The 14,126-nt window shown below is 31.8% G+C and overlaps 3 protein-coding genes across 3 annotated transcripts in view; all 3 read left to right on the top strand.

The window, feature by feature from the left end:
- Positions 1-14,126, top strand: part of LOC143071070 (NBAS subunit of NRZ tethering complex-like) — a 156,436-nt gene that overhangs the window by 58,414 nt on the left and 83,896 nt on the right. The gene's annotated exons all lie outside the window — the stretch shown is intronic.
- Positions 1-14,126, top strand: part of LOC143072680 (NBAS subunit of NRZ tethering complex-like) — a 41,509-nt gene that overhangs the window by 25,388 nt on the left and 1,995 nt on the right. The window contains exons 15-25 of the mRNA XM_076247751.1: positions 259-377; positions 882-974; positions 1,822-1,935; positions 2,171-2,262; positions 3,086-3,248; positions 3,681-3,823; positions 4,169-4,252; positions 4,673-4,781; positions 5,281-5,367; positions 8,193-8,335; positions 11,086-11,212. Of these exons, the coding sequence (XP_076103866.1) occupies positions 259-377; positions 882-974; positions 1,822-1,935; positions 2,171-2,262; positions 3,086-3,248; positions 3,681-3,823; positions 4,169-4,252; positions 4,673-4,781; positions 5,281-5,367; positions 8,193-8,335; positions 11,086-11,212 (1,274 nt within the window). The remainder of the gene's footprint in view (positions 1-258; positions 378-881; positions 975-1,821; positions 1,936-2,170; positions 2,263-3,085; positions 3,249-3,680; positions 3,824-4,168; positions 4,253-4,672; positions 4,782-5,280; positions 5,368-8,192; positions 8,336-11,085; positions 11,213-14,126) is intronic.
- Positions 1-14,126, top strand: part of LOC143070931 (NBAS subunit of NRZ tethering complex-like) — a 53,253-nt gene that overhangs the window by 38,101 nt on the left and 1,026 nt on the right. The window contains exons 25-33 of the mRNA XM_076245030.1: positions 259-377; positions 1,822-1,935; positions 2,171-2,262; positions 3,092-3,248; positions 3,681-3,823; positions 4,169-4,252; positions 5,328-5,367; positions 8,193-8,335; positions 11,086-11,212. Of these exons, the coding sequence (XP_076101145.1) occupies positions 259-377; positions 1,822-1,935; positions 2,171-2,262; positions 3,092-3,248; positions 3,681-3,823; positions 4,169-4,252; positions 5,328-5,367; positions 8,193-8,335; positions 11,086-11,212 (1,019 nt within the window). The remainder of the gene's footprint in view (positions 1-258; positions 378-1,821; positions 1,936-2,170; positions 2,263-3,091; positions 3,249-3,680; positions 3,824-4,168; positions 4,253-5,327; positions 5,368-8,192; positions 8,336-11,085; positions 11,213-14,126) is intronic.

Below are 14,126 nucleotides of genomic sequence, written 5' to 3'. Positions count from 1 at the left end.
AGTTTGGCAATCCTCACGCTTTAAATAGTAAAATTTAACTGTCTCGAGTGGAGAAATATCGTAATACAGTGTTGCAGTGTAGGATTCTATATTTCTCAATCCGCGAAAATAAATAAGTTAACAGCATTCTATTTAATTTCTTGAGATGATAGTACTGTTATTGATGTATAAAAATTTTTAAATGTAAATGAAAGTTGGACATTATATGATATAAGATTTAACAATTCTTTAAGAAAGTAAAAGTTAGATATATTGTAGGTTTGGACTGTAAACAGTTGATGAATGGTTTAAGCAGTCCAGTCAAATACATAATACCTGTACTGACCCCCACTAATGTGACAGCCATTGCTAAACTGGCAAATAAAATACCTGATGGGGTAAGTTATATTTACATGCCAGCTTATGTGAAAACTGTAGTTAAAATAGCAAAAGATTATGAAATGTATTTGTACCTGGCAAACAAAACACTGAATGCAGTTCATCATACTTCCCTGCACTAACCTCCACAATTTAATAAAAAAAACAATTTGCAAACAACACAACTGCCGCTATTAGTTATGACAACCATTGCCATTGCTTAATATATACCAAGAAAATACTTGATTATTTTATATTAACTCAACAATTCTGAATAGAAATACTTCCATGTAGTATACCCTACATTTTGTATTGCCCCTTACCTCTCAGTCACAGAGTTACTCATAATTTTGAATTCTTTGAAGTTGTGTACAGCTTAAAATAATAATTAATGAGAAAGAAAAAAATTTAAACAATGATAGTTATATCCAGTTTTAGATAGTATTTAAAAATGAATTCATTTCCAACTTCAGGTATAACCCAAATGATAATTAAATTGAATATCTTTTACCTATAATTTTCAGACTGGTGGATTTTTACATCCGAGTGTGGTACATTGTGCTTGGGCTGTTAAACAATTCTGGAGTACAGATACAAAGAAAGTACCAGATTCAACAGTAAGTACTGGTATTAATGTTAATCACAATTAACTAACCTAAAAATCCAAATATTTGCTTTCGATATATATGATTTTTAAAGCATCTTAAGGGGGTAGACCTTGGTTCATGGAGATAACTCTTTAAATCAGTTATGCGTTTGTAAAAGTCAAGTTTCGTCAATGAATTTTAAGCATTTACCTGAAACAGATTGGAAATAATCTATGTATCCAAGAAGCTTAGAACATATTTATGAAAATGGCTGACACAAACGTACTGATGATTTTCAGAGTTATTTCCCTTAACCTAGGTCTACCTCCTTAAATCTGTGTTTGTGAAACTGATTCATGGTATGCAGATCTAGAGTAACTTAACAAAAAATACATGATTATCAATACTATATTAAAAGGATAACAGGAATTACCTAAAATATTGGACAGAACAAGTATGGTACAGACCGCATCAACCACTAACCACAGGACTCCTCCCAAACAAGATACTACTTATGGTCCAGTTATCCTGGCTTGTGGTGAAGTTAAACCAGTCAGTTTTATGATATATAAAAAGAAGATGTGGTATGATTGCCAATGAGACAACTATGCACAAAACCCCAAAATGACACAGACATTAACAACTATAGGTCACCGTACATATGAGCTTCTTTGTCTTTCTATACCATATGGCAAGAATAAAACAAAATAAGCATGCCAAGAATTCATTAACATTGTAGAATCTTATATCCAATGTATGGGGTTGTTTTACAATAAAAACTCTATACTTGTCTCAAGTTTGGGAATATCTTATCATACTCGATGCAGTTGTAGAATCAATATACATATCTGAAGTTCTAGGATTCTGTATATTTCAGGCTGCCTGGGTACATAGATATGAAGGCAGTGGGGAATCATTACAGAAGCTACTCCCAGTTGATGTTATCAATTTTATTGATGAGATTGTTTTCTCAGAACAGTCAAGGTTAAAGGTAGGTCATAGTTTTTAATTAAAAATCAACTAAATTACAGAGAATCAATCTTTGTTTGGAATGTTTAACTGCTTTGATGAAGATATTGTATTTTAATGTCATAACAAAGTCTTTTATTAGAAATTCAAAATTTTTATTATCTCATGATTCATCATCCAAAATTATTTGGCATGTTTCCATTATGATCTTGAGACCCGTTTTTTTCTATAACCATATCTCTTGAAACTTTTTTCAGCTAGAGGTTGAATGTAGACAAGAAATAGTAAAAAGAACTTTGAAATTTACTAAACAACATGGTGGAAAAAAGAAAAAGCAAGATGATTCTGGGTAGGTTTGACAGATACAAAGAACAGATATGATGATATACATTTATCTAACAAAAGTTGGAGGAGGTAATTGTGCTGATATTTATAGATTATCGTTGATCATCTCAACGAGATTAATTTTCACGCTTGAGCCGGATGGCAAAAGCGAGAAAAGCAACCGAGTTGAGATGACCAATGATAATCTGTTTATTGCTATTTTACCTATAATGACATTGTCAATTACATGTCAATTTCATTAGCAATGTCATGTGCCTCCTTAGTTTCTAGCAATAATTTTCCATCTCAAGCGAGTAGCATGATATAAAAAATTATCACAGAAAAAGATCAAAGGGAAAATGCACAAAATAGCGATAAAGTGTATTACACTTTTCCTATTAAGTTTATCTTCCAACATCTGGGTACAACTGATTGTCTGATGATGCTTCCTATAAAGAACATAATTTCTTTTGCAGATATTTGAAAAAGATAAATAGTTTGATACAAATTGTCTTTTTAAAAATAATAAGAGAAACATATCCACACTGTATTAAGGTGACATAGTATTTGCATGCTCTGGACAAAATTAAATGTCTTGTGAAGAGAAATATTGATTCAAACTCAATACAGTAGTAGAATCTGTATACAGAATGTTATTAAAAGAGCGACAGCACTATGGCAAATAGTGTAAAAAGAACAAAAGTCAAGAAATCGTAGACAAAACAAAACATACATACACAACTAAGGATTGGGCAACACAAACCAAACATATAAACAGTATTAAAGACTGAGCAACACAAACTGAAGTTCATTCAAATGATGCTGTAATAATGTTGTTTTATATTTAGATGCAGGATAAGTTGGGAGGATGCTGCCAACACTCTACAGCAATACCTGAACCACATAGAAAATTTAAATCATGAAAGTTTTAAATCATTGTCAATGTCTGGTGATGATATGTTGGTGGAGTATGCTGCCAAGTTTGATTTGTCAAAGGGAGATAATTTGCAGGTTAGTTGGATTTATTTTTGACATTTTTTGCCTTTTTTGTCTGTTTGTTTTGTTCATGCATCATATTCAATATAATGGAATTTTATGCAACTTTATATTAGTGAGAGGTTTAGCTAGCTATTAAACTAGGTGTAATCCACCATTTTCTATGTAAGAAAAAATGCCTGTACCAAGTCAGGAATATGACTGTAGTTATCCATTCATTTGATGTGTTTGAGCTTTTGCCATTTGCTTAGGGACTTTCTGTTTATAATTGTCTGCTGAGTTGTGTATTTTTGTTATTTTACTTTTTATGTACATTTTCTTGAATATTTGACTTAGTATAACCCTTAATTCATCCATAAATAGTTTCATGACAAAGTTTTACAGTGAGCTTGTAGGCTCTTTTAACAAACAATATCCAGTGGTGTCTAATATGAATGAAATGTTTAGATGCAGAAGTTATACTGTGACATGATAGAGAATGGCTATACTGTGGAGCTCATAGAAGACATTATGGAAGTGTTTCCAGTGTCACCATGGACACCACATACAGCATTGAAGGAAGCTGTTGGTCACATGGTACAGTTACTAAGGTAAATATATCATCACCATTGATGCCACACACAAAATTAAAGAAACTGTTAGTCACATAAAGCAAACCTGTTACAATGGACACTGCAGACATACAAAACAACAGCTGATAATTTTTACCTTGATAGTGTACTTACATAAGTCTATAATCACCAGTCTCCGGAAGCAACATTAGAGGATGATTCAGTTACGAAGATTAGTGTTACCAGGGACATCACAAACAATATGGCAGCTGTGGTGTATGCCAATTAGACACAGCAACCAAATAACGCTATTAGACAAAAACATCTACAAGTGCTTAAATTGTCAGGTAAATGTTATTTATGAATTGTAATTTTTAATTACAGGGACCCAGATGAATTGGACAAAAAACTGATTCTTGTCAGACTTGAGAAAGTTGTACTTAATGTTGAAGAGCATCAAAATCAAGGGTAAGGTTAATACTTGGACTATTGAAAGGCTGTTGTTAAAGCATGTTTACCTTTTAATCTTGAAGTTATTGATTATTAAAATTTTAAATTAAAGGATAAAGATTTTTTTTTATTTAAAAATCTAAAAATGTATTTAGAACTGGAAACTAGCAATGAAATTGTGAATTCTGTTTTCATTATTTTTAGTAGGTCACTAATTTTCATTGATTTTGAGGTTTAAGGTATATCAAGTATTCAAGTATTCTACAAAATATGAAAATTGGTTACTTAAAGAAGTTAACAAACCCAAGAAATCAACTATGTTTGAAAATACATTTATCCTCAATCCACAAAATTCATAAAACTCATAAAATAAAATGAATCCCCAGTATGAAGTACTTTTGTTCCATGTTTTACCTTCCTCTACTCTATATATTTCAGGGGTAACCTGGTTTCCTCAGAAGATGTTATGGTTTTGTTGAGACCATTTTGTTCAGATGACAGGGTAGCAGTTCAACCAAGACTGGACGTCTTACATATGGTGGAAAAGGTATTTTTAGAACCGTTGATGCGTTAAATGTGTTATTTAATTATTTTTTGGGGGATGCAGGCAACTACTCATTATTGGAAATGAAAATAGATGTATTTGTTTTATGAACATATTATTACCTTTAATTAACAGCTTCTTTATACTGTGAATTTTAATGATATTGATTGATTATAGCTTCCTTAATGTCCAGTAGCTAATATTTTTATATATGCAAAGATCTCTCGGTAAGGTAGTTTATAAAAAAAAAAACTATTGTTCAAAAGGACAAATAGATAAGACAAAAGTTTTGCAAATTAGAATCATTTTCTCCAATACATATAAATATACTCGTAAATGAACATTACCAATTCTTCACCTATAGTTATAGGAAAGTTTTTTTGGAAGCTTTTTTATAGTAACAAGATTTGAATGATATTTCAGTAGGATATTTCAAAATTATCATACATTGTACATGTTCATGTAATTTCGCCAAGCAATCTGTAAATGCCTTTTTTTCTAGAGTTTCCAGTTAAGTGAGGAAGATTTAGTTTTGTTGACATTATACAGAACTGAGGCTGTTGTCAAGGCAACATGGTCTGATATACAGGTATGTTATAAGGAGTTATAAGTGCATGTTTTACAATGTTTACAACAGTTTAACCCTGCCCTATTCTGTATGTTTGTGCCTATCCCAAGTCAGGAGCCTGTAATTCAGTGGTAGTCGTTTATTGCTGTGTTATCGTCTCGTATTGTGTTTTCGACCGTCTTACTTTTTGACATAATTCTACTTTCACTTCCTGTATGCTACGCATGCCTCCGTGACGTCATATTCGGCTGCTATACTTGACTGTCATGTGGTTTATAGTTGTAATACTTAACGGTAATATGAATACGGAAATATGCATGCTCTTTACAGCTTTTTACAGAAAAAATAAAATATCAGTTAATTCTTATTCACAGAAAAAACAGTCTTTCAGTGGAAATTACAGACAATACTCACCAACCTCACTTCACAATGCATTAACTAAATTATTTAACAAAAACATGAATGTATACAAGACCATACAAGGCTCCCAAAGTGCCTCATTTTGAAATGTGTACAACTTGTCCACTAAAAGTTATCAAAATAATATTTTATATCTTATAGTTGTATATGTAACCATTTAATTCATTATACCCCACGCAACGAAGTTGCGGAGGGTATAATGTTTTTGACCCGTCCGTCCGTCAGTCCGTCCGTCCGTCCGTCAGTCCGTCAGTCCTGTTTCTTGTCATCGCAACTCCTCTCAAACCACACAACAGAATTTCACGAAACCTTTTCAGATAATAAGGACATACTATGTAGTTGTGCATATCGACGGGAAATGCGATTCAATTTTTTTTCTAGGAGTTACGCCCTTTTGAACTTATTTACTTTAATGTACTACTGCAAAAGTTTGTCATCGCAACTCCTCTCAAACCACACAACAGAATTTCACGAAACCTTTTCAGATAATAAGGACATACTATGTAGTTGTGCATATCGACGGGAAATTGCGATTCAATTTTTTTTCTAGTAGTTACGCCCCTTTGAACTTATTTACTTTAATGTACTACTGCAACAGTTTGTCATCGCAACTCCTCTCAAACCACACAACAGAATTTCACGAAACCTTTTCAGATAATAAGGACATACTATGTAGTTGTGCACATCGACGGGAAATTGCGATTCAATTTTTTTTCTAGGAGTTACGCCCCTTTGAACTTATTTACTTTAATGTACTACTGCAACAGTTTGTCATCGCAACTCCTCTCAAACCACACAACAGAATTTCTCGAAACCTTTTCAGATAATAAGGACATACTATGTAGTTGTGCATATCGACGGGAAATTGCGATTCAATTATTTTTCTAGGAGTAACGCCCCTTTGAACTTATTTACTTTAATGTACTACTGCAACAGTTTGTCATCGCAACTCCTCTCAAACCACACAACAGAATTTCACGAAACCTTTTCAGATAATAAGGACATACTATGTAGTTGTGCATATCGACGGGAAATTGCGATTCAATTATTTTTCTAGGAGTTACGCCCCTTCGAACTTATTTACTTTAATGTACTACTGCAACAGTTTGTCATCGCAACTCCTCTAAAACCACACAAGAGAATTTCACGAAACCTTTTCAGATAATAGGGACATACTATGTAGTTGTGCATATCGACGGGAAATTGCGATTCAATTTTTTTCTAAGAGTTACGCCCCTTTGAACTTATTTGCTTCAATGTACTTCTGCAACAGTTTGTCATCGCAACTCCTCTGAAAACACACAACAGAATTTCATTAAATTTTGTAGATAATAAGGACATACTATGTAGATGTGTCTATTGACAGGAAATTATTATTCAGTATTTTTTTCTTATACTTATTTAATTTCTCCAATGACAATGTGGGGACGTGGGGTATGTGAGCGTGCTCACTAAGGTTCTTTAATTATGTCATAAGTTTGATCATCTCTCACACTTTGAAATTAACTTTGGTATCAAATTTATAACCAATTCCGGATGTGTACGACATGTCATTTCCGACTTTAGACCCGTTTTTAGATAGGTCGAAAACACAAGACGCTTGTTTTTGTCAACAAAGGTGCCATCGCTCTAATGGACTCAAATAAAAAAAATTAATTAAAGATCGAAATATATTTCAGATACAATTATTTTATGCACAAGTATACAAGTGACTTTCAAAATAATAGGCCTGTCTATATTTAAACATATAAAAGGGAAATTCGGAAAAATGTGTTAGTAGGTCGAAAATACAATACACGAGGATACATATTTTTTATCTCATTTTTTGTACATTGAGTAGGTTGTTAGTTTTCTCTTTTGAATTGTTTTACATTTGTGATTTCGAGGCCTTTTAGAGCTGACTATGAGGTATGGGCTTTGTTCACCTATAGATGTTAATTTCTATGTCTTTTTGTCTCTTTTGGATAGTTATCTCATTGGCAATCATTCCACATCTTCTTTTTTATATGTACTTGTTTATCATATCTCCACCACATTAGGTCTTTTGGTTTAGGTTGACAATGATCATCTTCAGAGTAATCTTTTATTGAAAAAGAAATAAAATTGTAGAATTAATAGACTCTTCAAAATTAGTCTGAGAAAAAAGCCCACACTTGTTGTAGAGCATTAATTTGCTGAAAGAAGCGACTTGTCATAGACTCAATTCATGATTCTGATTTATTTATCCTTCTGAAAGAAAGCACTTGTTGTTAAATTCATCCAATTTTATGCTTCATTTTGGGATACCATGCAACTGGAACTGATCAGTTAGTGGGAAGTTTAATTTTCAAGTTTTTCTTTGAAACAAACAATCCATAGAAACTATGAATTGTTGACTAAAAAAATCAACACAAGTTATAATAGACTTATTTATTTTGATTTTGCAGCTAAAAGAAAGTGATATCAATACAGACAAGGCAAGACACCAGCTGTTTTTACAGTTATTGTCCAAGAGTACTAATTATAATCATTTTAATGCTATCTGTGACCTTCTACAACTATGGCCTCCACTTACAGCTACAAGTAGCAGGTAAGTGCAATTAAATGGATGCAATAATTTCTGCCATTAAACTTCCACCCTTAATGTGTGTGAAACAAGTATATTTGTTAGTATTAATGCTCTTCAGATATGGGAAATGCACATATTTGTAACAACTTCGCTGTGACAATGCACTACAAACAATCTTCCAAAATATGAATTTGTAGGGTTTTTTCCTAGATTCAAGACAGTTTTATGATACATTTTGTAGTTCAGAGTAATTCAAGTACCTGATTGGTTAATATGGCTTATTCTCATTTCGCCTTAGCTGTCAAAATAATTATATAAAATTAATCCCAGTTTGCCTTAGTACAAATTTTCAGGTACATAAGAATTAACTGAGGCGAAATGGGCAGAATCAATTTGCGCCAATTGCAGTTTTGAAAAGGTATTAATTGCGCCACTGTCTTTTATTTTGATGGTATTAATTGCGCCAATAAATGAAATGAAATTGCGCCAGATTTACCTGTAAATATTTTTTACCTATATCATACATGTACATGCTTTACCAATATCATACATGTATTATAATTAACCTTTCCTCTTAAGATTTAACTAAACACTTATCAAATCAAATTTAAGAAAACTCACCAAAAAATAAATTGTTTAGTAAAAGAATATTTTTTCACGAGTCAAGATGTCTGATATACCATTCAAAAACTAGAGTCTGATAGAGGAAAACCGGTCATCATTGTTGAAGAACACAAATTCCGTCAGGCATTTGTAAAGAACTAATGAGTAGAGAAGTAAGCAGAAAGGAATATGTGTCTATTCTCAACTACAAATACCAGCCTTTAATTCAATGATGAACAGAGACATTTTATATGGTTTTAACTGTATATATACGGGTGAACGTTTTAATTCAGCATACATTTCGTTATTAAAATGACTTTAACTCCGCCAGTCGGTAAACTGCCGGACCCAAGCCCAAAAATAGGAGGATGGAAGTCAATCATTTAGTTGTTATATATAAATAAAAATAAATAAAATTGGCGCAATTAGATGATTATTTCATTGGCGCAAATGATACCTATAGTTTTGAAAATTATGTGGCGCAAAAGAAGTATAGGCGCAATTAAAATGTGGCGCAAATGAGTTACTTTTTGGCGCAAAAAGATATCGCCCGGCGAAATGAGAGCTTCTGTAAACATTGTAATTAAGTTATGTTTTGTTTGTATTGCAATTACATGTAGTTATTATTTGTTATTTTGATGTCAAATTCTACCATGAAATATTATTTATGTTTGGTGTCCCACTTTTTAAATAATTCTTTTTTATAGCTGCTCTTCTTTTTTTGATTTTTTTTACTCATGTGTAATATTTTGTAAATAAAGTCTAATTAGAAATGGCAAATTGTATATGGGTATCTCATATTTCAATGAATAAATAAAAGACAAATATCATACTATCATAACAAATATTTCATCTCTGAATCAGCACTGAATTTAAAACCCAATTTTAAATTTGCATACTAATATAGAAAATGTACATGTTATAAATAATAGCATGAGAAAAAAGCACTAATACATATAACATAAGAATTATTTCCATATAGTTCATATTGTGAAAAACAAGGCACTGATGTACACATTTGAATGTTCAAAGTTCATTTAGTTTCCAAGTTTGAGGATGTAAGATACTGCTTCACCATACTGAGGTTAATATTTTGGTTGGCGATATTTTTACAGGAGATTGAAAAATCTTATATAATTTGGACCAAGCTTGAAGAAGTCAAGTCATAGTAATTCAGTGGTTGTTGTTTGTTTATGTGTTACATATTTCTTTTTCGTTCATTATTTGTACATAAAAAAGGCCGTTAGTTTTTTTTCGTTTGAATTGTTTTTCATTGTCATTTCGGGGCCTTTTATAGCTGACCATGCAGTATGGGCTTAACTCATTGTTGAAGGCTGTATGTTGACCTATAGTTGTTGATATCTGTGTCATTTTGGTCTCTTGTGGAGAGGTATCTCATTGGCAATTATACCACATCTTCTTTTTTGTATTTATTTTAAGTTTCTGAAATATATGTAAACAAGTTTGTGGGAATACATTTTTTTCTTTCTTTTTTAACTTTTTGTGTGCACAATGCAAAGGATAATTGACTGATTATTAAGAACTTTCTAATTTCATAAAATTTATACAATTGAAACTTATATTAAATTAAGCATTAACGAAGCAACTTTCCTACTGACTCATGTATTATTGTGTTTTTTTTTCTTTTAAAATCATAAAAAATGTCACTTTTATTAAAAATAATAATCCAAGAGAAACAATTCCCTAATTAAATGTTGTTAAAATTGCTATAAAAACACAGAGTTTAATTTGTTTGTTAAATATTTTTATCTAAATTCACATTTCGCCTTAGTTCAATTCCCATCTGGCCTTAGTATATTTTTTACCTTTTTTACCTGGAATTCACAGCTAAGGCGAAATGAGAACACACCGTTAATATTTAGGAAATCAGTATCTAGTAATTTTTGTACCAATATGACACAATCAAAATGGTGCAGGATGTAGTTTTCAGACTTTAATATATTTAGGATTCTGACTGGAAACATTTTTTTTTTGGTTTTTGATCCAGATATAAATGATGATAATGATATTTAATCAGATAAAGGCTTTCAAGATTGCAAGTTTCTGATGTCTGCATTTTGTGATTTTAGGTTTTAAAGTTGATTAATTTAAGTTGATAATTATGAAATAAAAATTACAAAAACTGACTTTGATATATTTTATTTCAGTGACCATGAACAAAATGTTTGGGTAAACATATTTTGTGCTATGATAGATACCTCAGATTCTAAGACTGTATCATTGGTGGTTACAAAGTATAGAAGTATTTGTGATACTGTCAGTCTGGGTATTAAGGTATGTGTTTAAGTTAAGAAGTCTTAAAAAATCTGTTTCAAAAGACTATCCTGCTGTATTATACTGATATTTCTATAAAGAGCTAGTGTCTGAAAATCTGCTTTGAATTACTGTAAATTCAGAAATTATTGTGTGCATTTATTATTGCGATTTTGTCATTTTAGACTTACTATGTATATATATCTTCGTGGGTATCAATTTTCCTGGATTGCTGAAAACTTGCATTTTTGTGGATATTTGATTTCGTGGTTTTGCCGATCTCTGTATACAAAGCCCATTGGAAATATGCTATTCATTGAACATTTGAATTTGTGGTTCACCTGTACCCATGAAACCCACGAAAATTGGTATCCAACGAATAATAATGAACAGGGTTTCCCCTGGGTCAATTATTTTTTTCGCCACCTCTTTCGCCAAAACAATATATTTTTCGCCACTTTATTATTTTTTTCGCCAAGTAACATAACTATATTTTTCGTTTAAAATTTACCTTTTTTTCTTACCCCCCCCCCCCCTTTTCCCTTAAATAAGGTGATTTTGCCCCATTGTGTCTATGATTATTCTGTCAAACTTATTTTAGAGTCTACATTTAATGAATAAACACTAAACATTTACTTTCAAACAACAGATTTTGTTTTTAACATAAAAGGGAAAAATATTCATTGTATTTTAAACAACTTTTCTAAATGAGGAGGCCACTATACTTTTAATAATAAAGAAGATAATAGGTCCTGGAATACAACAAAATTAATGGACATGTTTTGATTATATAATATACCACTATAGTTCTAGGGAAAGTTTCTTTAAAAGAAAAATATTGATGTGCCCTTTTGTACTAAGAAGTGATTTTTACAACAAAACAAAAGCCATTATCACATGATATTTTGATCCCTCCTTTCATGTGAAGTCATAACATTGAAAGGCTACTCTCATTCGAGGGGTTGTTCCCAACCTTTTGGATAGATTTCTTCATAACGACAGTTTTCTTTTCTTGACCATCGTAAATGAAAAAGTTGAGACTAAAACTATGCTTGAAACCAGAGACATATAATACAATATTATATGTCTTTGTTGAAACACACGTGTCACTCAGACGACTTTAAAGTAGTCTCCCTAATCAATTACCTATATTAAAGTCAAAGGTGAATTAAAGTTTTGAATCGGAGATTTTTCTTGCTATTGAAAATTTTTCGTCACAACAACAGATTTCTTTTCTAAACTATCTTTAAAAGGAGAGGAGACATCAAAAGTTGGTTCAAACACGTGCGTCGCAAAGTCGTAAATAAATTCTGTATGTGACATTTAGCGGAAGCCATTTAACCATATCATTTTGTCAAACAATTCAGGCAACACCTTTATTAATTAGTCCTTTGTTGTCGATAGCTATAAAATGCAATCAGCTGATTATTGATTTTCTGTCCAAATCTTAATGAGGTCAAGGTGAATTCCGAGTATTGTCTGATCGGGTAAAGTCCGAGAAACTCGAAAAAAGTAAATAAACAAGATGGAGGAAAATAAATCGTTCTATATATTTCTTTCGCCAAATTCTTTCGCAAATGTCGAATTTTTATGGCCACAATTATTATTTTTTCGCAAATTGCGAAAATGACGACCGCCAGCGGAAACCCTGATAATGAATCCACAGTACATGCGATTTTAATTTTTTATGATTTTGAGAAAAATCCTGTTTAATTCATAAAAAATATTTCAAAATGTGAATTTAAATTATTGCGTTTACAACTCTGCCGTATTTTTCACAATAATAAAAACATAGCATTAATTTATGAATTTAAAGTAATCCAATTTAGAATACCTCAGCATTTTGTCATGCCAGTAACTTTTATAGCTTATACAATATGAGAAATCCTTATTGTTAAAGTTCATACAGTAACTAATTGTTGTCACATCTTTTTACTTTAATGAACAGTCTTACCTCCCTTTATAAAAGAAAATGTTCATGTGAGCCTATGTTGCTTAATAGCCATTTTAACCAAGGTTTGCATACATAGCAGGTGTCTTTGACCCTTCTTATGCACCAGGTCTTGTTACCTTGACCAGTAACTTCTTATATCTAAGAGATTTGAATGTGGGTAAATTCTTTTGTCATACGATGATAGCTAAGGTTTGGAGTTACAAAAAAGAAATTAAAAAGATTTATGACTTTTTTTATAAGCCCGCCCGTCAAAATTTTGACGGGATGTATTATGTTATACGAATGTCCGGTGTCCGTCTTGACGGGACGTATTATGTTATACAAATGTCCGGTGTTCGTCCATCTGTCCGTCTGTTCGTCTGTCCGGCGTAAACATGTAGCACCGTAACTTGAGAACGACTTATCAAAATTTCATGAAACTTATTTAGGTGTTTCTTATGATGGTCAAATGATCTGTATACTTTTTGGTAAAAATAAGATTAAAACTCTTTTCTACGGCACTTTGTAACTAAAACAGGGGGTGTTTTTTCACATGTCGCACCGTATATCAAAAACGATTTTTGATATACGGTGCGACATGTGAAAAAAGCAAGTTTACTTAAAACTTTACACAATTCTTAGTTATATTAATCTTAAGATCTGTATACTTTTTGGTGGTGATTCAAAATTTCATTTTTGTCGAGCCTGCAACTTTTGTTGCAGAAAGCTCAACATAGGGATAGTGATCCGGCGGCGGCATTAGCTAACTTCTTAAAAGGTTTATATTTTAGAAGGTGAAAGACCGGGATGCTTCATACTTTGTATACAGATGCCTCATGTTACAAAGTTTCCGTCAGTCACATATCCAATGTCCTTGACCTCATTTTCATGGTTCAGTGACCACTTGAAAAAAAAGTTCAGAATTTTTGTAATGTTGAATTCTCTCTTATTATAAGTAATAGGATAACTATATTTGGTATGTGCGTACCTTGCAAGGTCCTC

This window comes from Mytilus galloprovincialis, chromosome 4 (genome assembly GCF_965363235.1).
Source record: "Mytilus galloprovincialis chromosome 4, xbMytGall1.hap1.1, whole genome shotgun sequence".
NCBI lineage: Eukaryota > Metazoa > Mollusca > Bivalvia > Mytilida > Mytilidae > Mytilus > Mytilus galloprovincialis.
Note: the sequence above shows the minus strand (reverse complement) of the source record. Positions and strands in the feature narration are given on the sequence as shown.